This window comes from Sturnus vulgaris, chromosome 16, assembly GCF_052056855.1.
Source record: "Sturnus vulgaris isolate bStuVul1 chromosome 16, bStuVul1.hap1, whole genome shotgun sequence".
Lineage (NCBI taxonomy): Eukaryota > Metazoa > Chordata > Aves > Passeriformes > Sturnidae > Sturnus > Sturnus vulgaris.
The window spans coordinates 2,554,640-2,579,094 of NC_142258.1; the positions used below are offsets into that span (position 1 = coordinate 2,554,640).

The 24,455-nt window shown below is 50.1% G+C and overlaps 1 protein-coding gene across 4 annotated transcripts in view; it reads left to right on the plus strand.

Annotated features, from left to right (window-relative positions):
• Nucleotides 1–24,245, plus strand: part of PEMT (phosphatidylethanolamine N-methyltransferase) — a 41,808-nt gene extending 17,563 nt beyond the window's left edge. For all 4 annotated transcript variants that reach the window (XM_014871057.2, XM_014871067.2, XM_014871076.2 and 1 more), the window contains exons 3-8: nucleotides 4,613–4,728; nucleotides 12,572–12,717; nucleotides 17,243–17,354; nucleotides 21,274–21,348; nucleotides 22,112–22,172; nucleotides 22,865–24,245. In XM_014871057.2, coding sequence (XP_014726543.2) covers nucleotides 4,613–4,728; nucleotides 12,572–12,717; nucleotides 17,243–17,354; nucleotides 21,274–21,348; nucleotides 22,112–22,166 — 504 coding nt within the window. In that variant the 3' untranslated portion in view covers nucleotides 22,167–22,172; nucleotides 22,865–24,245. The remainder of the gene's footprint in view (nucleotides 1–4,612; nucleotides 4,729–12,571; nucleotides 12,718–17,242; nucleotides 17,355–21,273; nucleotides 21,349–22,111; nucleotides 22,173–22,864) is intronic.
• The last annotated feature ends 210 nt before the right edge of the window (nucleotides 24,246–24,455 follow it).

The following is a 24,455-nucleotide window of genomic DNA, read 5'->3' on the forward strand; positions in this document are numbered from 1 at the left end:
AGCAGGGCTCGAGCACTGAGTTAGGAGGGATAAGGTCAGGCCATACTCATTTCCTCCACAGCCACTTGGGACAGTCAGAAAGGCTGGCTCCTCTGGCATTTGGCAAAGGTCAGCCAGCCCCAGTGCTTGCATTTCCATTCCAGCCAGCTCTGCTTCCTTGCCTGGTGCTCCTGGGAGCACCACAACCAGAGCCTGGGTGCTCAGGTCTATCTTTTTCCTCCTTATCTTTAGATAAATGTAATGGCTGTGAGCAGGGTTGTTTTCCAGCATCCAAGCAGTGACAGAGGGCAGAGAATGTCCTTATGCTTTAATGAGGGATTACAGGGATTCAGAAAGGGAAAAATGGATTTTTCGTAACAGGAGCAGGTCGATGCCTCTGGTCTCTGTGGGTGAAATAAGGGTAATATCAGGTTTCGTGCTCTTTCAGCAGGTCAGGAGCCAGCTGGGGCATGTCTTTCCCAGTGGGAGATGTTCACATGGATCCACCTAAGCCCAGAAGCAGGGTTTCTCCTGCCCTAGCACCCCACAGGAGAACTTACCCCGTGGCTGGCCTAGGAGAGGTCAGACTGAAGGAGAAATGGCTGGATCACCCATATATATCCAGGGTTTGCCCTATGAATTTACATCCTCTTGGGGCTGGGGCTCAGATATATCCTGGAGAGCTCATTGTTCTTCCTCTGGACTTTTCATGGAATTTCTAAATTATGGACCTCTCAGCAGGCTTCCTAGACCCCATGGGTTGGGGAAAAAATCCTTCATGCTGTCAAATACTGTGAGATGGGCATCCTGTTCACTGCCTTTTCTCCAGCCCTGACTTGTACACCGAATATTTTCATGCAAACAGTTTGTCCAGGGCAAGGGCATCCCAAGAAATGTGCAAAGCATCTCCCCAGTTGGATGATGGGATTTTGCAGGATGTAGACACAGCCCCTCTACCCTGCTCCCTGGAGAGCTCGAAGGCAGACACTCACCTCAGTCCTCCTGTGCCTCAGTTTCCCTTGATTTGAAAGGAGCTGCTAATTCATCCCAGCCTCCCAGGAGTGCCACAAGGCTAAATTCACCAGTCCCTGCACGTTTTTCTTTGGATACCATGGTGATGGGGCAATGTGAGGACATAAAATGACTGATTTGCATCGAGATGCAAGGTGTCCCTTTGTCCCGAGCCTTTGGGCTATCTGGTTTCGTTGCCCACCTCTGGGGCGAGCCAGATATAGAAATGGAATCACATGAAACAGCACAAAGGCTCTAATTCAGAGCTGGGACTGAGCAATTAAAATGTAGCATGTTCAGAAGGCAGCTTCCCTGGATGGCAGACAAAAAGAATCAATTTCCTTCAAACAAATACTAAATATTAATGAGAGGCCATGGTCTGCCATGCACACAGAGCTGGAAAGAGCATTTCCCGTTGATCACTGCGGAGGCAGCTTCGTGAGATGAAATTGCTTTTTGAATGGTTATTTGTGGCCTTTCTTGAGGTGGCTCATGGTTTGCCTGCCTAAAAAAAAAAAAAAGAAAAGGAAACTCAGAGCATTTCCATTTTCCATCAGGGCAGGCACTGGGGATGTGTGCTGGTGCTTTCATTTTTGTTTACGCACTTGCCCGAGTGGTTGGGGAAATGTCTTGGATCGGTTATGTGGAAATCAGCCCCAAATTTACGTCTAGAAGGAAGCAATTCCCTGGGAACATCAGCCAGCTGAGCCTGCCCCCAGAATGGCCTGCCAAAGGCAGAACATGGGACCCAAGAGCATCCCCGGCTTTGCAGCCACATCCGCTCGTTGATTTATTTCAATAACGAGCATTGGGGGAAACATTAAAAAAATTACTTGCAGCCCTCACCAAGTATCCTAAAGTGAAAGCAGAGTGCTGGGAGCTTTGGAAAAGGAATTTTTTTCTATTGCTTTGACCCTTGGGTAAGTCAGGAAACTTTGCATTAACTGCATTGCCAAACTTGGAGTTGGAAGAAAAGAAGAAAAATGCTCCTCTCCCTCCTTTCCAGGACACACAGCCCTGACATGGGACTTTTGTACCCAGTGCTGCCCATGGTCAGCACAGTGCTTGCCACAGCTGGGAGGGCAAACAGCACACCAGGAATGGGTGCAACCTCTTGGGAAGCTGCTGATTTCAGCCCTGCTCTGTCCCACACACGGCCATGGAGGATGCTGGAAGCATTTTGCATCCATCACACAGTACATAATAACTCGTCGGCTCATGATTTTATAAAGCCATTAAGGCAGCTGCGTAGCTGTGGGTCGATAGAGTGCTAATATTAGCTCGAAATGACTAAAATTAGAAAATTAGAACCAAGCCAGAACTAATTAGTTGTTCAAGGAATAGAACCAGAACCGGAACTAATTAATTGTTCCTGAAATATCGCCGCGGGGCCCGGTGGGTGCTGCCGCTTCCAGCCGTGCACTAACTCCCAGCTTTGCTTGAGATGGCTCCTGCGTGAGCTTGAAAAGGAGCCTGGGGTCCCATCTGATGGCTGTGACAGCTAAATAAGAGTTGGCCTCTCAGTCCCAGCTGTGTGATGCAGCATAAACTGGGCTGCGCTGGGATTAATCCCATCACAGCCGTGGCAGCTGCTGCCTGAAGGGCTCGGGAACACAGCCCCTCATCCCGGCATTGCTGCCCAGATGTGCCTTTCTAAAGGTGAAGGTAATTTACAGTGACCGCCTCCCTGGCTCCCAGCTCTTCCCTCTGATCCCAGTGGCCCTGCCTGCCCCTTCTCCTTCAGCTCTGCTGCTGCTGAGATGCTCTTCAGAGCTCCCTGAGCAAGCCAGGAGCTGCCATTTATGCAAATACTGCCAGAATAATTTCCAGGGAATTAGGAAGCAGGTCCAGATAACTGGCACGTGGCTGCATTTTTCCATCTGTGACTCAAGTCACCTGTATGGTCACTTCTTTTTACTTTCCAAAGGTAGTAATGCACCTTATATTTCTTTTTCCACTCTCTCAGCACTCAAACAGCAGCTCCGATTTTAGCAGCAGCGTGACGCACAGTGTTTTAAATTCAATTTAAAATACAAACTATTTATACCAGCCAGAAAAAGGCAGTGAAGCAGCTCTCTCTGTCATGAGTGGATTTGTAATTTCAGAGCAATCATTGCATAACTAATTGAATCAGCTCTCAGCATGTGAAATCAGTGCCCCTGCTTATCAGAGGTTTTCATCGTTCCCCCCTCCTGAAGCCAGCAGTCCCCCTCCACTAGCAGCACTTTGTGCTTCTGCATCAGCCTGGGAAGAAAGCGAGACCTGCAAAGCTGCCTTTTTCTGCTCAAATTGAGCCAATAAATTACCAAATACATTCAGAGTAGATGAAGAGCTGGGTTGCAGGTGCCCCCGAAAGCTGCCCAGGCTCCATGCGAGGGAGTGAAGTGCATTTGGAGCTAATCAAGTGCCAGCCATGTCTGAGAAGCAAATTGGTGCCGAGATGTTCTGCTGACTCCCACTTCCTGCTTCATTGCCCAGGTGTGCTCTCTCTCTCTCCTTGGCTGGAATTTCGTGTCTGATGTCTGATCCAAACCTCCAGCTTGGCATCTGAAAGTGGAACCTAAGAGAGGCAATAAATATAGTGACAGCTTTCTGAGGGATGCAGGAAAGGTAGAGAATAAAGTAGCTGTAAGGATTTTTATCAGCTGGGAGTGCCAGGCCTGAATTTGGTGTCCGGGTGGATCTGGTCCTGCAAATTTTGGGAGCAGCTCCAACCATCTGCATGCAGCAGCCTCCCAGGGTGAGAGGGCACCTCCTCATCCATGGGGTGGTTTGGGAAGGGGCCCATTAGCATCTGCAGAGCAGGAAGCTGAACATGGGAGCCAGGGAAAAGTGTGCTGTGAAGGATGCTAACACCTCCCCAGGGATGCTGTGAGTGGGTCTGTGAGTCCTGGGCTGTCACTGCCGGGCTGGGATGTGTGAGGAGGGCAGACTAAACCTGAATGGCTACAATTGCTGAGTGCTAGTGAGGACTAAGCTGGTTTAGCTGGTACAAGTGGAAGCAGATCTCTGGGCAAGGCTGGCAGATCTTGTCTTGAGGAAGCTTGAGGGAGGGCTTGCAAACTTTTCTGGATGTGCAGAGGGAGGGGTTGTTTCTGCCGGGTGTGGTCCCTTAGACTGGTTTTGGGAGATGCCACAGCCCAGAAAATGAGAGCTGAGTGTCCCTGTGGTGCATCCCCTACTCAGGGTTCTGCTTTCTTGTCAGGAGAGAAATATTAGGATCCATGGCTGGAGCCTTTTGTTTTTGGTGGTCAGGGGACAGCCTTAGCAATTATCTCAGCCTTGTTAGACACATGTCCAAGCCTTGTATTCCCTAAAACTGACATGTAGGGTATTTTCTGGTTTGTTTTTTTCTTTTTTTCCTTGATGCTGCTGGCTGACCTCGTGTGCAAGGGCATATGCAATGCAAACAGGGTCTGGCATAGACAGCAGAAAGAGCTCCCCTCCCCAGGCTTGGTTCAGCCATGTCCCACCAGTGGCCTCCACTTGTTTCGTGCACAAAGCCACACAGACAAAGTGTCCTGAACATGTGAGGCCAAGGCTATGGGATTTGTGCTCCTGGGGCAGCGTGTTCCAGGCCCCCCCCCCCAACCACCCACTTTGTTTTCCCTTGTCTCTCCAGGTAGCCAGATGGGAGCACAAAACACGAGCTCTCAGCCAAGTCTTCGGCTCTCCCCATGCTGCCTGTTACTGCCTGGGTGCTGTGATCCTGGTGCTGAACTGTGTGAGGAGCCACTGGTAAGGAGCTCATCCTGCTGCTATATATCCATGGGAAAAAAATGCCCCTCTAAAGTGGGGGGAAAAAGGGACGTTTGCTCAGCAGTGTTAAATCCAGCCCCAGCGTATTGCTTCTCCATGGTTGGATAACTTCAGCCAGCAGCAGATTTATTCCAGGATTTGTAATAAAGATGAGGGATGCAGCAGCATGGCCAAACCCATCAGTTTCACCGGTCATTAAGTGTCACAGGTTACCTTGCTCTGCTCCCTGGGGATGTTTCCTCTCTCCTGTGTGCAGCCCAGGTGACAGGGCTGCTTACACAGGATGGATCATATGTAACAGCAGAATTGTTTTATTTTCTTGTAAAAATCATAAGCAAAATTAAAGCTGCTTTTAAGAAGCCGCAGTTTCCTGTGCAGAAGACCAGGATTACCCGTGCACTTAACAAACAGTCTCTTGAAACTCTTATCTGCAATCTCTAAACACTACCTGTGCTAGCTAATAGTACTGTATGACTGATACACCATACTCCATGGGAATATGTCCTTTAATGTTCCCACTACAGCAAAGAGGTTTTACTGCAGAAGATTTCCTCAATGCCAGCAATTTATCTGCGATCTGGTAGGCTTTATCTCCACTGCTGTTAGGAGAGACAGACCCACTAAATTCCCAGATTCAATTATACCAGGGTCAGAGCTAATGGGTTGTTTAGTACTCTGGGTAATTTCCCAGGCGCAGAGTTCTCAGGTTGGAATTTGCACATGTATTTAAGAGCTCTGCTTTCCTGGAAATGACACCAGAACCTGCCCTTGCCCTTCTGTGTTTGTCCCAGCTACTACTGATGGCAGAAACTGAAGGAAATCTTGCAGTGAACAGGGCTATAATTGAATGCAGAGGGCATGTGTGTATGCTGCTGATGTCTTAGTGACACAGCGGGCTTGGATTTTGCTGGGGAATGTCTCGACAGTCTCTTGCACAAATTACTTATTCACTTGTTGTCTGGGAAGCAATGCAAAGCCTTGTCCTTGCCTTTAATTAAAAACACAGGTGGAGGGGCAATCTTCATTTCCAGTGGTCCTGCTGGTTCCTGGGTCAATGAGGCACTGAGAGGGAGCTGCTGGGAGAGCCAAAGTGGCCTCGTGTGTCCTGGCACTGCGTCACACTTTGCCCCTGCAGAGCCCTCGGAGCCCTACCAGGGCTGGCTCTGCTATGTGACACGAGTCTGTGGGGTCTGTGGGACTCACTGAGTTGTGCTCCACCTGTGCAGCCCAGCAGCTGGGCCCTGAAGGAAACAACAAGGTCGATCCAGGGGCTGGAAAAGCCCCGTCTGGACCTCGGGTTTGGAGGAGAGGCTCCAGAGAGGGCTTTTCCCGAGAAGATGGGGCAGCTCAGCCCCAGCAGAACACAGATGAGATGCCAGCCCATCCTGATGGGCCAAAGCCTTTCAAATTATTGCAATGGAAAGTTTATTTTGCCCAGATGTTTCCACGTGGTTGGGTTATTCCCTCCCCTTTCCTTGGTGCTGAAGTTGGCCTGAGTGATGACTAACAGGCTTTGGAGGCTCTTCTGGCAAGGCAAGCCCTTAACTGTGGGAAGGATTGGGTGGTTCCAGGGTGATCATCAGAGTAGCAGCTGCTGGAGTTATCCCAAAAGACACCTAGGAGCCTCACTGCCTCCATTCCCAGCTCAGGGAGCCCTGCAGGGCTGCCCAAGGCTTATTGCTCCAGCCTAGAGAGCTTTTGCTGCTTAGCCAGGATTCATCCTGCCCCTTACCCTCGCACGATGATACCAGCCAGATCCAGCCCGGGGTTCTGCTGGCCAGAGGGGCTTCATGTGACACAATCACTGTCATCTCAGTGGCCAGTGATGCTGGGAGAGACATGTCTAACCTGCTTTTGCTATATTGCTTTTCCCTTTATTTTATTCTCTGAATCACTTTTACTGGAGCAGGTTTTTCTGCACCTCAGCCCCTCGGAGACAATCCCTTGGTGCAGTGGCCGGGTTTGCTTGTGCAGAGCATCAGGGCTGCTGATAGTGAGCAAAAAGGCAGCCTCAGGGGTCCCTCCACCTCCAGTGCTGTAATCCAACCTTTAAAACTCCACTTTTCCTGCTCTGGGGAGTTGTTACGTGGGTGGGGGCTGCCAGGGAGCGATGAGGAGCCCAGGGAATGTTTCTTTTGGTTTTAAAAGCCTGCTTCCGTTTTGCAGCTGAATTTTTGAAAGGCTCCGAGCTGGGGGCGGAGGAGGGGAGGGCAGAGCAGACAGAACTTTGGGAGTGGGTTGGCATTTTGGCTGATAGCACCTGGGAGCCAGGATGTGTGGCTGCTTCACCACCCTCCCCACGCAGGGTCTGTGCTGGAGTCCTTCTTCAGCCCAGCACCCTGATGCTCTCATGCCAGCTTGGCTCCAAAAGGATAACGTGTGAGTAAGAAGAGGGATGTCTTTGTGCTCAATTAAGCAATTAGATCTTTCCCAGCTCTCAGCTTCATTATCAGCCTAGACTTGCAATTCAGACTGACCTGTGACCAGGGGGGACCTGCTTAGTCAAGTGCACAAGACAAGCATCCTTAATTGCTTTGGTGCAATGATTATTTTCATTACAGCAGTTTCTTTCTGCAAGAAGCAAGAAACTTCCATCACCGAGGCTCTTATCTGTGAAAACAATTCCTGAACTTTTGAACTATCTGCACTGTGTGCAGTTTGTGACTGTTATCTGTGTGACATGGAACGTGACAACCTTCACTGTCCTCCAGACTCACGTCGGGTATTGCTCTCTCCTCCCTCACCACGTTGTTGATATCTTTCCCTGCATCAATTTATTCACAATTATCCACTGGCACTGCCTCCAAGCCCTCTTGCATTGCCTTTGGCACACTCTGGCACGCTCCCCACCCTTGGGCAGGTACACAGGGAGGTGTTGAGCCTCCCTCCTGACAGGACGCAGGATGTTTGCCTGAGCTTACAGGCAACATTCACGTGCACACCTTGACTGGGGAGGATGCAGACGTTGGGATGTCTCAGTGTGAGTCCCACAGAGGCTGTGACAGCCAGTGCCACTGGCAGTGGCTCGGGGGTGGCATGCTGCAGGCTGGCATCAAGTCCTGCATTGAGCCACACTCTGGGTATTGCCTCCTGTGTGGATATCTCACTTGGAGCTGATACTTCCGAGAAAATAAATCCACCCTGTATTTTGCACATAATTTTGCACAGAAAAGGGGGTGTTTGTCATTGCCAGGTAGTGCCTCTCACCTTATGCTCAATGCTGTTTAATTTTGTGAGCTGGCACCATGAATGTGTTATAAATGGCATCAATTCCAGAACCACACGGCCCTGTGTGCAGAAGTGACCAAGTTTGATGATGGGAATCGAGTGTGGCCTGACAGAGCTGATGCCCCCTCTGAGCCCTTCAGTGCCAGAAATATCTGATGCCTGTTCAGGAAAAGCCCCAGGGAGCCAACAGCACCTCCTGCCCACAGCATCCAGATGAGGAAACCTCACAGCTCAGATGTGAGGGAGGGGAAGAAGCTGCCACAGCCCCCAGCTGACCTAAATAACACACACACCCCAGTGCTGTCAGAAAAGCAAAGTCATTATTGGCAAAAGAAGCTGTGAGGATGATGACTGGGCTGACAATTGCCAGTGGTATCGGCAGGACGATTTCAGTGTTGTTGAGGTTGCTGTTTTCTAATGAACAAGATCTTTTGTTGCAGCTTGTGCTGCTGGGCACCACTGGATGATTTTTATCCCCGTAGCCTCCTTTAGCCAAGAGGAACAAAACCTCAGGCATAGGGGACAGACTGACATCCCACACAGTGACTGTGGCACCTTGCAGTGGTGGCTGTTGTCACTGAAACCCTGGTTGCCTGTACCACTGCTGCTTCCTTGCTGCCTGCTGGCCCCCTGGCCCAATTCTGCTCCAATTGTGCTTATCAGCCCCAGTTTCCAGGCTGGTTTTGGGGATCAGTCAAAGGGAGCACTGCTGGGTTGCTCTCTGCAGTGACCCAGTTTGCTGGACGAGGTCTTTGTCCTTTGGAGGAAAGGGATGACAAAATACACTTGTTGGGGGCCACTGAGACATGCCCCCAACAAGACCTAGAAACCTCAGCATCTCTTTTTGTACAATATTTCTGGGTTTTCTTCCTGCCCCATGTGGTCTTTGAGGATGTGTTTCAGACTCTGACTTGTTTTCTGGTTGAATAAATCAGCACCTGATGTGCAAACCTGGCTGCACGTCCTGTCCGTGTCCCAGCCAGAGGATCTGCTGCCCATTTCCCTCACTCCCACTTTCTTCCTGTGAACCCACTGGCATGACATGTCTATCCCCATAGTGCAGAGCCACTTTGAGTGGTTTTCCAGTTCATGTGGTTTATTATGTGGTAGACAGAAAGAGGAGAAATTCAGACTAGATATAAGGAAGAATTTTTTTATGATTAAATGTTTTATGTGGAAACACAGGTTGTCTAGAGAAGCTGTATCTTCCCCATCCCTGGAAGTGTCCAAGGCCAGGCTGGATGGGGCTTGGAGCAGTCTGGGATAGTGGAAGATGTCCTTGCCCATGGCAGAGGTTTGGAACTGGATGAGCTTTAAGGTCCCTTCCAGCCCAAACCATTCTGGGATTCCCATGGAGCACTGATAAGACTTCTGAGTATCTGAGCAAGTACCTCTCTGTATTTTGGGAAGGTTGGGCAGAACAGTGCCTACTGCCTTGGCTGCTCCTATCCTGCCAGGAATTAGCCAAATCTGCCAGTTTGGCCACAGTAGAGTTGAAGGATTTGGGCTTTTCCCATCTGGTGGAGAATGTGTGCCTCTGGCGTCATGCTTCAAACTGAAATTTTGGGGGCATGTCAGGAGAAGCCCCATTACCCCGTTTTCCCTTTGCAAAAGCTGGGGGTCCCCCCATGGGGACAGCCATCCTCATGACAGCAGCCAGAGATGTGATCAGAGTAGGTCTCAGCCTCGCCACCCTCCCCTGTGCCGGGGGAGGGAGGGATGGATGCTCCTCACCATGGCAATCGCTCCGCTGGGCACAGAATGCAATTCCAGGTACTGGGACAAAGCCTGGCTCTAATTGATGTCCTCTTGGATGCTGAGCTGCACCGCTGCCTTGTCAGGAGCCTGAAATAAATGCTGTCACCAACGTGACTCAGAGGCACATGAAGGAAGGGACTGGTTTCATGACAGACTGAAATATGTCGTATTTCAGGAGACCAGCTCCCTAGCAAGGGAAATGCCCAAAACCTTGTCCTTCCCTGCCAGGGAGGGCGAAACATGGCCAGGGAGGCTCCCTCACCATCGTGGATGCAGGAATAATTGATAGCTCCATGCTGCTTGTCACAGCCCAGTGTCATAAATGCTTAAAAGGTTTATTTACCAATTCTGAAAACTCCTGAGCACATCATGTTTAATGCAAATAGAGAGTGTGCTTAGGAAGATATAAACCATTCCTAGAGGGAAAGGCAGTCCATTATCTCCATGCAAACACCTCCCTCCCTAGCTGTAAGCCAAACAGCAGGGAACTGAGCAAGACATGCTGGTGAGAATAAGTAATGCAGGCCTACCCAACCATGGAAAGGAAGGATGGGATCATCTGGAGCAGGAGAGACAGCTTTGCCAAAACAAACCATGCCATGTGCTGGTTGCAAAACTTCCAGTGCTGATTCCCAGCCAACCAGTTCATGCTCTCGAAGCCACCTTTGTTCCATGTTCTGAGACTGAGTCAGGTCATCAGCATTGGATAGAGAAGCCCTGAGGATGTGAGAGAGTGTGAATCCAGCTGATCCAGAGCAGGAAGCAGGCTCTGAGAGTTTTGCTCTTGCTGTACCTCTTTCTGCTTTGCCATCTCTTTGCCAATGCCTGGGATCCAAGTGGGTTCCAGCACAGCGTTGCTGTCCCAGATTTGCTTCCCTGGGGGATCAGCAAATTGCTATAAAATCCTTCCTGGTGCTGGTGCCCTCTGGATAGGTCCTGGCCAGATGTGGAGCCAAATCCTCACGCTGTGAAAGACACATCCTCCTCTGTGTGAGTAAAGAGCTGCAGAGCATCCCTGGGGATATCAGGGTGTGTTTTGAGTGCACAGCCAGGCCAGGATTCCTTCAGCCAGGCACATCCCTGCAGGGGGATTGCTTTCCTCCCAAACCCAGGCAGTGCTGGTAGCAGGGACATGGATTTTCTGGCTTCCTCGTAGAGGAGACTTGTGTCATTTAAAAATAAACACCACGGAGATGATGCAAAGGGTTGTGCAGCTGCTGCTGCTTCACAGTGCAGCCAGATTTGCGTCTTCTCATCGGAAATGATTTTAAGCTAAGCCAGTGTGAGCCTGGTGAGCACAGGGAGCTGTGCTGGGCACTGGAGGAGGGCCAGCCCTGGGGACTGCACCTACAGCACCTGGGGCCACACTGTTGTTCCTCTATCTGTGCTTGGCTCCCAGGAAAAGGAATTTCCCTGTAATTTCCAGAGTGTAAATCACCCAGATCCTGTGGTTTTGGTCACTTTTGAGCGTATTACATTTATTTTGTGTTTTATTTTCTTGCTCCAATCCAAACTGATGATTAAATGTCTGATTCTGGGGTCCTAAAAACTCCTCAGCAATAGAAAGCCTAGTAGGAGCAAGCTTCAAAGTGAACAAAGGATATAATCCAGGTTCCTAAATCACAGAGTTTAAGTATTATCCTGGACTTGCTTGGTGCATGAACATGCCATCAAGCCTTTGAAAAATGTGTTTCCAGCTGCCTGGTCTTCAACCACACAGGCAGGACTGTCTGTCTCAGCTTTTATTTGGGCAACAGGGAAAATCCAGATGTTTGCAGGGCTTAGAGGGAAGATGGACAGCAGGAAAAAAAGCTATCCCCAGCCCTGCAGGTAGCATTATGGGAACACTTTCCAGCTGAGGAGCCCAGGACTGTGGGCAGGAATAACTGTCCTGGCCCTGACAGACAGTGGTGGCCGAAGGTGCAGGAAAGCTTTTATTCCACTTGAATTTTAGCCTCCAGGGTGCTCATTAAAAAAAGGCTCAAAGTTTCCTACCTCATGTGTCAACAACATGTGGAGAAACACTGTGCAGAGCTCTGCAGGTCTGTTATCTCCTTTCGTGTTATTAATGGTGTTTTTTTTAATCACAGCCTTGTCTCTTTTGTCATCGTGCGTTTGTGGCGGAGCTGTGTGTGATGCTGAGCCTGCCAAGCCCTGCTCTGAGCAGAGCTCAGGGGGCTGAAGGGAGGGGTCACCATTATTCCAATCACAAACAAGTATTTGGAAGGTCAGAGCCGAAATGCCTGACCCAGCCTGGAATGGAGGAGATGTGCTCGCACTCAAAAACGCCTCGTCTCTCGTATTTTCCTTTTGCTGTTCCAATCCTCCCCCTGGCTGTCAGGCTCCAGCCATGAATCACTCCTGGGCACGTGGCTAACACATGAACACTGCAAAATATTTTGATGGAAGGGGAACGGAGGTGGGAGCACGAGATAATCCAGCCAATTGTTCCCAACCCTTCAAGTCCTGTGCCGAGGTGTCTCAGCCTCCAGCATTTGCAAGGGCGTCTGTCCCAGAGCTCTCAGTCATGATGAAAACCAGGATTTGGTGAATAAGGCAAAGCATTTGATATCACAAGTCAATGGGACTGGTATTTCCAGGAGTGATCAAGGGTTGTGAGTAGAAATTGCTGCCCCAGATCAAGCCCTGGCTTCTCATAATCTTCAGCTGATTGCTTCTTCCATTGGGAGGTTGAGTAGGCCTGGGTAGAAAAAGGGATCTGGAGAGGGAACCTCCTCAGCAGCTTCCACTCCCAAAGCTCTACATCTCCCAGGGTGATGTGGGTGATGTTAATTATGAGTTGCTGCTTTTAAGATCCCTTTTGTCTCCCCAACAGCTTCACAGAAGCCATGAAGAGCCAGCCGAAGGTGGAGGGCTGGGACAGCTACTGGACCTATTACTCAGGCTTGGCCATCTCGGCTGTGGGGACCTTGTTTGTCATCTCCAGCTTCTTAGCACTGGGATTCACTGGGACCTTTCTAGGTAAGCACTGAAAATCCAACAGCTTTACCAGAAAGTGCATTTAATCCTTGCATGGATCTCTTGCTAGGGCAGAGTCCTGTAGGAATTTCCTCGTCCTTGCCTTCAAGGCTGTCAGATTTGTCATTATGATACCAAATCATGTCCCAATCCTACTGTTAACCTCAGTTACCTTGCACAGAGGGATGGCAGAGTGGTTTTATACAGCAAATCCCACCACCTCCAGCATCAATCCTGCAGGTTTGGAGCACAGCTCATCTGTCAGCCCAAACACCCTCCAGAAAAGGGACCCCAAGTTCAAGACCTCACAAGTGGCACAGGCACTGGCACAGCCGGTGTGAGCTGTCCAGCAGCCCTGCTCCAAGCACCCACCTGCTCATCACACGTGCTGAGGCAGGATGTTGTTTGCTCTCCCCTCTGCAATAAACCTGATGTTCGTTGATAGATCCTTTTATCTGCCGTTTTATGGCAGAAGGCATTTTCCACTGTGCCTGCTTTCACATTTAGAGCATAATTCTGTTAGCATTGTTGACTCTGAAAACATGCCAGTATGTGTGGAATTCATAAAAATAAAGTAGAGACAGGAACAATAAATATCCAAGGAAAGGGGCAGCTCCTGCTGGCTGAAATAATCACAGCCTCAGCTTTGACACCTCATTTAGGCTGTGCTTTTGCAAGTGCTTTACAAACCAAATTCAATTAGCTCCTGTGGCGTCGCTAGGAAGAAGAGAGGGACGTAATAAGCCTTCCTGGTTTCAAGTGGAGTTGCAAAGAAATGTGTTGAGTTGGCCGAAATCCTGCTGCCAGAAATAGAGCTCAGCACTCCTAAACATGTGCCCTCACCCTCCATGTGCAGCCTCACTCCTGGTCCCCTGTCACACCCCTGTCCCTCAGCTATGAGCACCAGCATCCTCCAAAATCACCAGCAGTCCCCTGAAGTGATGTTGTGCCTGTGGAGACATGTCCAGAAAGGCCAGGCACAGGAGTACCCGTCAGCAAGAGCTGCTTGAATGCTCCTGAAGTTCAGCCAGATCTGGAGTTGTTTACGTAAAGCCTGATTCATCTGACCGGGAGGATCCACTGGACTTGAACCGCTGGGAAAAAGCAAACAAGTGAGTCAGGCTCAGCGTAAGAGGTGACAGGGCCCTGTCCCCTGGATCTCTATCCCCCAAGGCAGGGGAGAGGTGGGTGTTACTGGTCCTTATAAGGCATTTCTGCTCCATCCTCTCTGCTGGGGAGGCTCTCCCTGCCACCACTGCCCTGGACTGACACAGCAAGGACCAGCTCTCTCTGCTAGCGGGGCATGACAGGCACAAGGGCAGAGCTGAGTCAGGGTGGGGACATGGCAGGACCACGTGCCAGGGCAGCCAGGCTGGCTCAGGATCTCTGCAGCACCTCTGCATGGCCCAGCTGGAGCCCCACAGAGGATCCATCCTTGGGCTGCTGAGAGCTTCTCCACTCCACACAAGCCCCTGAGTTCAAGTCAACAAACTCCTAATGGAGAATGTCCCTCAGCGTGGTTTGTTACCCAGCCACGAGGAAGACAATGGGTCTGCAGGTCTCTGAGGATCTCATGTGGGATATTCTCTTGCTCAGGACTCTTTCAGGACTGGTACTTCCAACATCCATGCAGGATTTTAGTGCTGCCCTGGTGCTGCAGGAGGAGCAAAGATTCCAGAAAGCAAAGGACTGCATTGCTTTGGCAAGGAGGGACATCCAGCTTCTCACTGTCAACATCTGAGCTCAAGAGAAGTTTGGAGAGAGCCTCTGACACACAGGCACTTCAAAAATTACTGGAGCTGTATTTGGCCCTTTGTGGGTTTTTATACAGCAGTGAGGGCTGAACCAGGCAGGGCACAAGGCTGCCTGTTGAATTCTTTCCTCACAGCACATTTAGGCTTTGGAGCAGCTGCAGAACACTCTGTCTCTCTGGTGTGGGCTAAATGGTGCAGTGGGAGCTGTGTGAGTCACCCTTCTCCAGCAGTCTGGCTGTGCCACCCCATCTCCAGCACGGCAGCACCAGCTCCAGGTGCTGTTTGCAGCAGCTGGATGTGGCCCCTCTCCCTGCCAAAGCCATCCCTGGTGCCCTCACTGGGATTTAGGCATCACTTCAGCACCCTCCTTGCTTGCCCTATTTCCCAAAAAACACAGTGATGAGGGCTTTGCTTAGCTCAAAGCTGAGGATATGGAGAGGCTGCTTTGCCTGTCTGAGCCCATCTGCCTCATACCCCAGTGACATTTCTTCCAGCACTGACCAAGATTTCGAGTCAATCTGACTTGACCAAAGTCTGTTGCTGGGCCTGGAGAAAGCCAACAACTCTCTGGGATGAAGCAGAGGTGATGCTTCAGCCCAGGTCTGCCTCCAGGGATTCTGGGGGACCTTGCAGAGTGCCCTGAATGGCTTTTTTGCTGCTGTGATCCTACCCTGTGCAGCGAGATGGCTGCACAGACCTCCAGCAAAAAATAGCTCAAATTAGATGCCAAAGTGCCTCAGCTTGGCAAGGAGCTGATTGCTGATTTGAGGGCTCAGCAAAGGCACAAGAGATGCCCAGGGTGATGCTGTGCAACACAACACACAGTCCTGTCCTCTGAAGCACCTCTCTGAACATAAACACATATAAACCACCTCTCTGGTGGTCATGTTCATTGACCTGTGCAGGTTTAGAGGCAGAGATTACATTGGAAAAGCTCCTGGGGAGCTGCCTGTGTGCTCCTGCTGGTGAGGAGCCTGCCTGGAGGGTTGCACAGCCCCACCAGTGCTGGGCACAGATAAGCCCCTGCCAGCCCCACTACCCAGGGCTTTGTGTGAACCTCCTCAGTGCCAGTGCCATGAGGGGAATGAGGTGTTCAGCTCAAAGGCGAGGGCGGGCAGGGGATAATGAAGCATTTTGAAACATAAGAAAGCACAGAAACGGGCTGTAGCAGGGGGTGATGTGTTCTTTCTACCAGAACAATCTCAGAGATGTATTGCCAAGTAACTGTGAGAACATATAGTATGAATACAAGGCAATTATCTCACTTAGTGGCCTGTAGTTAAAGCCCAAAAGCATTGTGTAATTGGGCAGGGGCTGTTTATCCTTAGAAATAAATGTTTTAGCACCATGTGGGGTCAAAGAAATTACACTACGATCCAGGTAATAATAATAACCTTGAATAGTTTGCACTCCTGTAATGTCTTTCATCTGGATTTGTGAGCACTTTCTCACCATACATTAATCCTCACCACCCTCTGTGCTCTAAGAAAGACTGATGTTATGATCGGTGCACAGTAGCACCTGGAGGGACGGAGGAGATTGCCCAAGGTCAGGGAAGGGGCTGGCAGCAAAGCTGGGAGCACAGCCTGGGGTGTGGCAGTGCCCTGGGCTGAGGGACAGCTGCTCCTCTCAGATCAGTGCTTGTGCAGTGCACATGGAGCATGGGTGGTGCAGTGCACAGAAGGGAGCAGAGCTGGGGAAGCACCAGGAGTAGCTGAAAGAGCTGGGGAGGGGCTCAGCCTGGAGAAAAGGAGGCTCAGGGGGAACCTTTTGGCTCTCCAGAACTCCATGATGGGAGGGTGCAGCCAGAGAGGGGTCAGGCTCTGCTCCCAGGCAGCAAGGGACAGGGCAAGAGGAAATGACCTCAGGTTGTAGCAGGGGATGTTTACATGTGATGTCAGGAAAACAATTTTCACCAAAGGGGTTGTCAAGCCCTGGCACAGGCTGCCCAGGGCAGTGGAGGGATTTAAAAGTCAAGTAGATGTGGTGCTTTGTGGTCTCACTTGTAAGACCAACAGAACCAGACATCTGCATCCTGGCCCTTCCATTTCCAACTCCCCGAAAATGTTGCTCACGAGCTGCACATCTCCCTGTCGTTTCTTTTTCAAGCTCCCTTCAGGAGGGTGGAAGAATTACTCCAAGGTAGATGGGGAGCTGGTTGGATGTTGACAGTTCTGAAAGCTTTCCTCATTACAGATGACAATCACTCATTATCATCATCGTCATTGTGCTGATAACTGAGTGTTTTGTAGGCAGAAGTGTTATTTTCTGAAATCCTGAGAAATTCTCTGAACTATGAGATAAGGGTGACATTATGGATGAGGGCATTTGGTCGTGGTGGTCATGATTACAACAGTTCCAAACACCATTACATGGCACTGGGTTTATTTTCACATTAAATGGATTTGATCCCATGCACTTGCTTCCTCGTGGAGTGACATTTGACAGGCAATTTTACAAATGAGAAAAGCAGGATTAACCAGTTAGGACCTCAAGAGCTGTGTCCTAATGAGGGATGTGGCTGCCATAACCTCGTTGAATGCAGGGACCTTCCTCGTGGGCAAGGAGCCATTCCTGGAAAAGCTGATAGACACAGAGTAAACAAACAACTTATTTGTTGCAGTTTCCTCAGCCTGGAAGTCAGTGCTGAAACCCTTTGCTGTGTATCCCTGGCAGGGATGCCCTGTGGCACAGGGAGGGTATCAGTGTGCCAAAGCCCCCCCACGACTCCCAGTTTGATGGAGCCTAACCAGAAGCTCTCTGCTTGCTCTTAGGTGATTACTTTGGCATCCTGATGGAGGAAAAAGTGACCAGCTTCCCCTTCAGCGTCCTGGATAACCCCATGTACTGGGGCAGCACAGCCATCTACCTGGGCTGGTCCCTCATGTAAGTATGTGCCCTACAAACACCTCTGGTTGTAGGGTGAGTGTGGGGTCTCTTTGCAGGGCAGGAGGTGCCAGGGTGCATTGGGGACCAAAAAGATGATGGCAGAGAAAGTGCAGCATGCCCTGACTTTTGACTCCTTGGTTTATTTGGGTTTTTTTTTTGCGTGGAAAATCTTGTGCTATCTCGAAACACTCGCAGCATTTGTTGTAGAAAAATAAATAGCGGCCAAGTGCTGGGGGAGAGGAGGCATCAGCAAATGCTCTGCAGCTGAATGAGGTCCTTGGCAGACTCTGCACGTGGAAAAATCAACACTCAGGGCCAAATTCATGCAGGGTGTCACTCGGCAGGGGCAGGGCACTGTACTGGGGAGCAGTGTGACCCTGCAATTACTCTGAAAAGAGTAAAACAAGCCAAGCCACCCTTTCCCCCAGCCCACGGTGATAACACTTCCGAAACACTCCTTGTGTGATACAACAAGCTTAATAGCCTGCTTAGGAGGAAATGAATAGGCTGTAATTTAGCAGCAAATGAGCAATATACTCTATTCAGTGTAACAAGTTTGATGTGGTTTTCATTTAATATCGCATTTTATTTATTTGCCCAGGAGAAAAAAAAAAACCTTCAGGAGCTCGTGGAGTGTTGCAGGCCGTTATCACTGGGTATTTTGCACTGATGCTCCTGACTGTAACCACCTCTCCTCTGCTTGGGTGGAAAAAATGAAGTGCTTTGCCACTTTCTGGTCATTTTTTCAGCCATGTGTGCAGCCCCTGGTAATAAGTAAAGCTGATGGTTTCTCTCCTGTCTCCACTGAGCCTTGCTGCTGTTAGTTCTTGAAATTGCCCCCGGTGCTGTCAGGCTTGGCTGCATGAGGCTGTTTTCCTTCCTGGCAGAGCCACGGCACTGGATGGGGTTTAAATCCTGGGAAATGGTGCAGGAGAGCCAAAGGGAGGCAGTGCTGGGCACGAGAGTTGGCCACAGGGTCTGCAGCAGCACCATGGAAACACGAATATTGCTGTGGGAAGTGGGGCAGAGCTGGGGCAGGATGAGACCCCCACACCACACCATGACCCCCACAGCAGGACAGAAGTAAGGATTTGACTAGAAGGAATTATAAGGAGATCTTTATTTGTTTTAAAATCAGCCTCAAACTGCTTCTTAAAACCTTTGCAGAATCCACTGAACCCTCTTGAGCTGTTTCTGTCTCAGAATCCCTTCTTCACCCCTCTCATTGTGCTCTTCCAGCACAATTCTGGGCAAGAGCAGCTCGAAGCAGCTCAGGATAGCAGTGATTGCCTCTTTTTTCTCGTTAAAAGGCTGCCACCATTTAGGCCAGCGAGGCATGACAAATAATTGCTGTGAACAAATTGCTGGAGCTGTGCAAAGTGGCACCAAGGCACCACCCACCTGCCTGAGGGAAGCTCAGCACAACCCTTCTCACGGTGGTTTTGGCTTTTTCTTTTCCCTGGGACCTCAGTTCATACAGTCACAGAATCATTTAGGTTGGAAAAGAATTATAAGATCATCAAGTCCAAGTATTAACCCAGCACTGCCATGATCAGCACTAAAACTTGTCCCCAAATGTCACATTTGCGTGGCTTTTAGATCCCTCCAGGAATGGTGACTCCACCACTGCCCTGGGCAGCTGTGCCAGGGTTTGACAGCTCTTCCAGGGAAGAAATTTTCCCAATATCCAACCTAAACCTCCTGTGGGGCAACTTGAGGCCATTTCCTCTTTTCCTGCCCTGGTTTCACCCAGGGAGGTGGAGAGGGTGAGAAGGTTCCCCCTGAGCCTCCTTTTCTCCAGACTGAGCTCCCCCATCTCCCTCAGCTGCTCCTGGTGCTCCAGACCCATCCCCAGCTCCATTCCCTTCTCTGGACACCCTCCATTGGCTGATTTTTTGGGGTGCCCATGCTTTCTCCTGAGGTCCCAGGGCTTTCAGAAGATGTCAGGTGTCTGCCCTCAGAGGCCAGAGCTGATGTCCCATCTCTGTGGCAGCAGGAGGGATGCTGGAGGAATCCTCCAGCTGTCTGATTCTGACCAGACCAAAAACACAGAGCACTTTTGTCCTCCCTTGTGATGCATCACACTCTTTATCATGGCATCAGAACCCAAAGGATTGATCCCTTCTCATCTGCAAGGTATGAAAACACAAAACATCAACCAGCCTGTCCTCTGACTCCAGCCTTAAAAGCATCCAGTGGGGTGACAACCCACAGCCACGGGGAACTGCAGCAAGGCTGGGGACAGACAGATTTCCTACCCAAACAGAAGTCCTGCCAGGACAACAAAACCTTCCTGACTGATTCATCATTGCTGCTACAATCAGATGTGGCCAAATATGTAGGTCAAACTCGTAAGAGGACACGAACAGTTCACCCAAATGCTGCTCATCACCTGTGTCAGCCTCATTTCTCCTGCGAGACAAATGGAGCATTCACTGTGTGGGGACAGCTTTGTGTGCCTCTGGTAGAGAAGTGTTCTAACTCACAGCAACAGGCTGCATAAATCAGAGCTGGAGCTGCAGCCAAATGATGCAATTAGAGGTCTTGCTGTCAACAAACAATCATGTAAATTTGTTCTCTCAGATAGGAATCAAGAAGGAGACATGACTAAGCATGTAATAGCAGGAGCTTGGGAGAGAAGGAAGTTGCCCGAAGCTTCCTAATGAGGGAAAAAGTTAGTACAGAATGAAAACTGAAAAGATGGAGATTTGTGGGTGCCTCCCCAGGGACTGATCAGGCTGGGTGGTACCTGAAAGTGGCTCCAGTATGAGGTTTAGGTAGTTCAGTCTCTCTCTGCAGGTGTGTTTTCCCAGCAGCACAAGTCATCTTGTACCAGGCTTGTGGGATGTTTATTCTCGTAAAATCACAGAATAGTTTGGGATGGAAGAAACTTGAAAGCTTATCTTAATTGTCTCCCTTAATTAGGACACTGGTGATTGCCTTTAACAGCTGGTGGCAGCTCTGAGAGGGATGAGATCTGGCTGTCAGCAGATCAAGTATTTAGCTGGGCCTTGGTGGGAAAATGTGCAAGGCCAGGCTGGACAGGGTTTGGAGCAAGCTGGGATTGTGGAAGGTGTCCCTGCTCATGGCAGGGGTGAGATGAGATTGAAGTTTGAGATCCTTTCCAATCAAAACCGTTCCATGATTCTACAATTCAGTGACATCTCTCTTCAGAGCAGGAGGTGGTGAGGATTTTTGATCCCAAAGCTATGGCCTCTGCTAAAGGGAACAGCCATCTCCATTGTATCCTCAGTTCTTGATCATCTCTCTCCATAACAGACAGTGAGGAGCAGTGGGTGGCATCAGTCCCTCGTGCTGTGCCTGGTGACATCTCACTGGAGGACACATACCTGAAACACCTTGAAATGGGTTTAAAAGTGAACCCAGCACCCAGCCCTGATGCAGCACCCACCCCAGCACCCTTCCCAGGGCAGGAATGGACCTTCCCATCCCTTTCCATCCCCATCCCTGCACTGGCTGAGCCACCACTTGGATGTGTACACTGCTCTGGCTGCCTGGTGTCCCCTGGACCCTGGGTGGCCCATCTTTTTGGAACATCAGGCATTTCCCTCAGAGCATGGGCTGGGAGCTGCACACATATGTCAGCAGCTGCTCAGCCCCTAAACATCCCCATAATCTCAGGATTTAACATCAAAGCAGGAGCTCTCATAGCAGGGACGTGCAGGGATCAGACTTAAAAGAAGTCGCTGAAATAGGCTGGGGAAGAGTCTCTGCCAAGTAGCATCTGCCTAAGACAGTTAACATTAGCACAAAAAAAACCCCCAGCCCTTTTGTTTGCTTCTGTTTAATGAGCAAGTGAGAGCTCTCTGCAGCCCAGTGTCTCATTTCACTTTCTCAACTAGGTCTTGCATAAGCCCATGTACTTACCTGATCTTTTCCTTCTCTTTCAAAACAGGCACGCCAGCCCAGCTGGCCTTTTGCTGACAGCTGTAGTGGCAATTTCCTACACAATCGCTGTGCTGTATGAGGGGTGAGTAGCTGTGCAGAACTGGAGAGCTTCTAATTATTTCTACCAGCTTTAACTCTCGACGTTTCAGAGAACTGCACAAGTAGAGATGGTTTTTTTTTCCAGTTAATTCAGTGGGGAAGAACGAAAACACAGGATTATTTTTCAATTGTTTTGATAATAGGCAGATTCCACTCTGAAACTATTTGCTGAATTCTAGGAACATTTGTGCATTTTTTTTATTTTTATCAAAATGAGGTCTTTTTTCCTTTTGGGTACCAGATTCTGTCTGTAGAAGAACAATTAGGAAAGCAGTGAGAAGACTCATTGTGTCTTCAGAAGAGCCCCTACAAGAAGCACTCGCATTTTGTAGTTCCTTGGATGGGCTTCTCTGCTGTTTTGCACCACAATAGCCCAGCCAGCAGCACAGGATGGAGCAGCAAAAAATAACTCCCAGAATTAGCAGTTGTACTTCAGCACTGAAAGGTCTTTTGTGTTTGCAAGGGAGGAGATGCAGAGAGCATGAGGGGGAGTCTGAGTGTGTGCTGAGCCTCGTCCTGCTCAGCACAGGGATGGTCCTGTAGCTGCTCCACAATCCAGAGGGGCTGAAAACCAGGATTGCCACGGCACAGAAATAGCCAGGCTGTGCCAACCTGTGAAGGACAAATTTTGTAGGCCCAAAGGTGAGCGCTCAGTAGCCTTGATTTTAATTCTTCCTCCCTTCTTTTGCCCCTCTCTTTTGTCTCTTCCCCCTCTCTTCCCCAAATTCCCATCCTCTTAACTACAGGCCTTTCACAGAGGAAATCTATCGGAGGAAGCAGAAGGGAGTGAAGAGCAAGTAACCCCAGGTACGTTTGCTGATGGGAGCATTTCAGGGGCTGCTTTTCTGGGCACCAACAAGTCAGGACTGCTCAGTCCTGTCTTCCCTGGCTCCTCCGGAGCCCTTCCCACACTTCTCAAAGCATTTGAGCTTCAAAATCCCAGGCAGAGAGGCTTTTCACAGCAGCAGTGCTGTCCGCCTCTTGGCACCCGACCAGCAGCCCCCAAATTGTTTTGATTATACACTTGAGAATCAGTGTGAGGGAAAATTGCTGGGAAACTTTGAGGCTCCAGGCTTAATCTGAATCAGGCAGAAAAAAAAAAACTATTGGCCATGGCAGGTGCTCCAGAGAGTGGCAGGGATGGTGTGAGAGGGCATGTGTGCCTGCTCATCCCTCAGGGAAATCAGACATCTCTGCTCCAGCTGCTCCTTGCCTGAGCCAGGAACATTTCTGCCAGTGGGATCACCCTAAAACCTCAGCCCAGGCTTGTCTGGGGGGCCAAAGTCTTCTCCAACAGCACAAGCTGCTGGTCAGGCTCCTCTCCTGAGGGTTCATTGCCATCTTGGAACGCCCAGTGCATTTGCCTGCTGGTTGTTGGAGAGTTGGGACAATCCCAGGGCACTGCTGAGGTTTTGGCAGCACCATAACTGCTGCTCTGACAGAGCTGCTGTGGCACCAGTGAGGTCCCCAATGGACTCTTGTCCCTTTGCATTTTGCAGAGCACTCTCTCGGGTACCTCGTGCCTCTCCGGTCCCCACACTGTCCAGTTTGCCCATTTTCCTACTGAGATGTATCCTAGTAATTAACCCAGCAACCCTTAATGAGCCAACTGAGCTCCCTGCAGCACTGGAAGTGACCAGAGGAACAGCCTGAGCGTGGTGGCAGCTCCTTGCCACAGCCCATGGGAGATGGAGGTCCCTGTCCCCAGGTCTCTGTCCAGGTCACTGCAGCTCTCCTGGGAGTTACACAGGACAGGACCTCCCCACCTCTTCTCCCACACCGATTATTGGAGATCTGCAGGCACAAAGGAATTCCCTTTGGACTGGAGGAAGAGCAGAGTAGTGATGGAAACACCATAAGTGAGCTCTGAGCATTTGGAAGAACCAGCTCCATGTGCTCCTGAAGATATCTGAAGGTGCTGCCCAAAAGCCACGAGAAGCAGACAAAGCTCAGGTGCAGCAATGAAGAGAGCTCAGGAACCCCTGAAGATTCAAACACAGATGGGGAAGGAACAGGAGAAACTGCTGTGAGTTCAACAACAGCAAAACCTGCTGCAAACCCAAAAACCAACCCCTTCTTTTCTGAGAAAGGAACCTCCCTGTCCAGAGCTGCAGTTTCCCACCCAGCGTTTCCACAGTACTGCAAAGGCTCCCAGAAAAGTGACTGAAAAGCGCAGGAATGTGAATGTATGACCTAAACCACAGCCCAGGGGCATGGAGGGATGGCAGCTGTCTCGTGGGGAAGCCCCGGTATGGAGAAGACCCAGGGGAAGAGTCAATCCGTGTCTGCACCTCGCAGATATCCCACCCCTGGCCAAGTTGATGTCCTAAGCCCCTCCTTTTCCTTGGGTCCACATGAGGGTCCTGCTGCCTTTCCCACCACCCAGTGCCTTCCAGCTGTTTTTCACTGTCTTGCAGGGGCAGTGGGAGAGAGGGAAGAGAGGGAAAGGTTTGTTTCTGCCATCCACACCGTGCAGCAGCCAGGTACAGATGTGCCCCTCCGCCCCTGCCACCAGCCTTGGCATGTCCCAAAATTGTCCAGTGCTGAATCCTGCCTTCGACAGAAAGAGTCCACAGAGTGTTGCTCCAGTCCCAGGCTCTGTTTTCACAGATTCCCAGAACAGTTTGAGGAATAAATGACTGTAAATGACCGAACGATGGGGTGCTGGAGAAGGGAGCTGTGCTGCTGCCAGCTCCAGGGCGGGCACTGGAATGCAGGGCCACATCTCAGCATCATCACATCCTCCCCTCCACAGAGGGTCCTCTCTCTTCTCACTGTCACCTCCATGAAACGGTTCCATTTCCTTTGGCTTTTACACCTTGTAATTAACTCACCCTCCAGGCATTGCTCAGCAGAATTAAAAGTGTTGGTCTCTTTTCAGTCCGGCCTCCATTTCCTTTGGCAGGGTCTCAAATGCTATGTTTGTGTTTCATCACTTCAGAACCATTACACATAGATTTATTTTTTTATTGCCATCTCAACCACCTTCCTCTCAATGATTTGGGCATAGTACTTTATTTTTAGATAAGTTTCCACATTCCCTTCACAGCTAATGTTTATAGATGGAGGCTAAACCAGCCCAGTACCCAT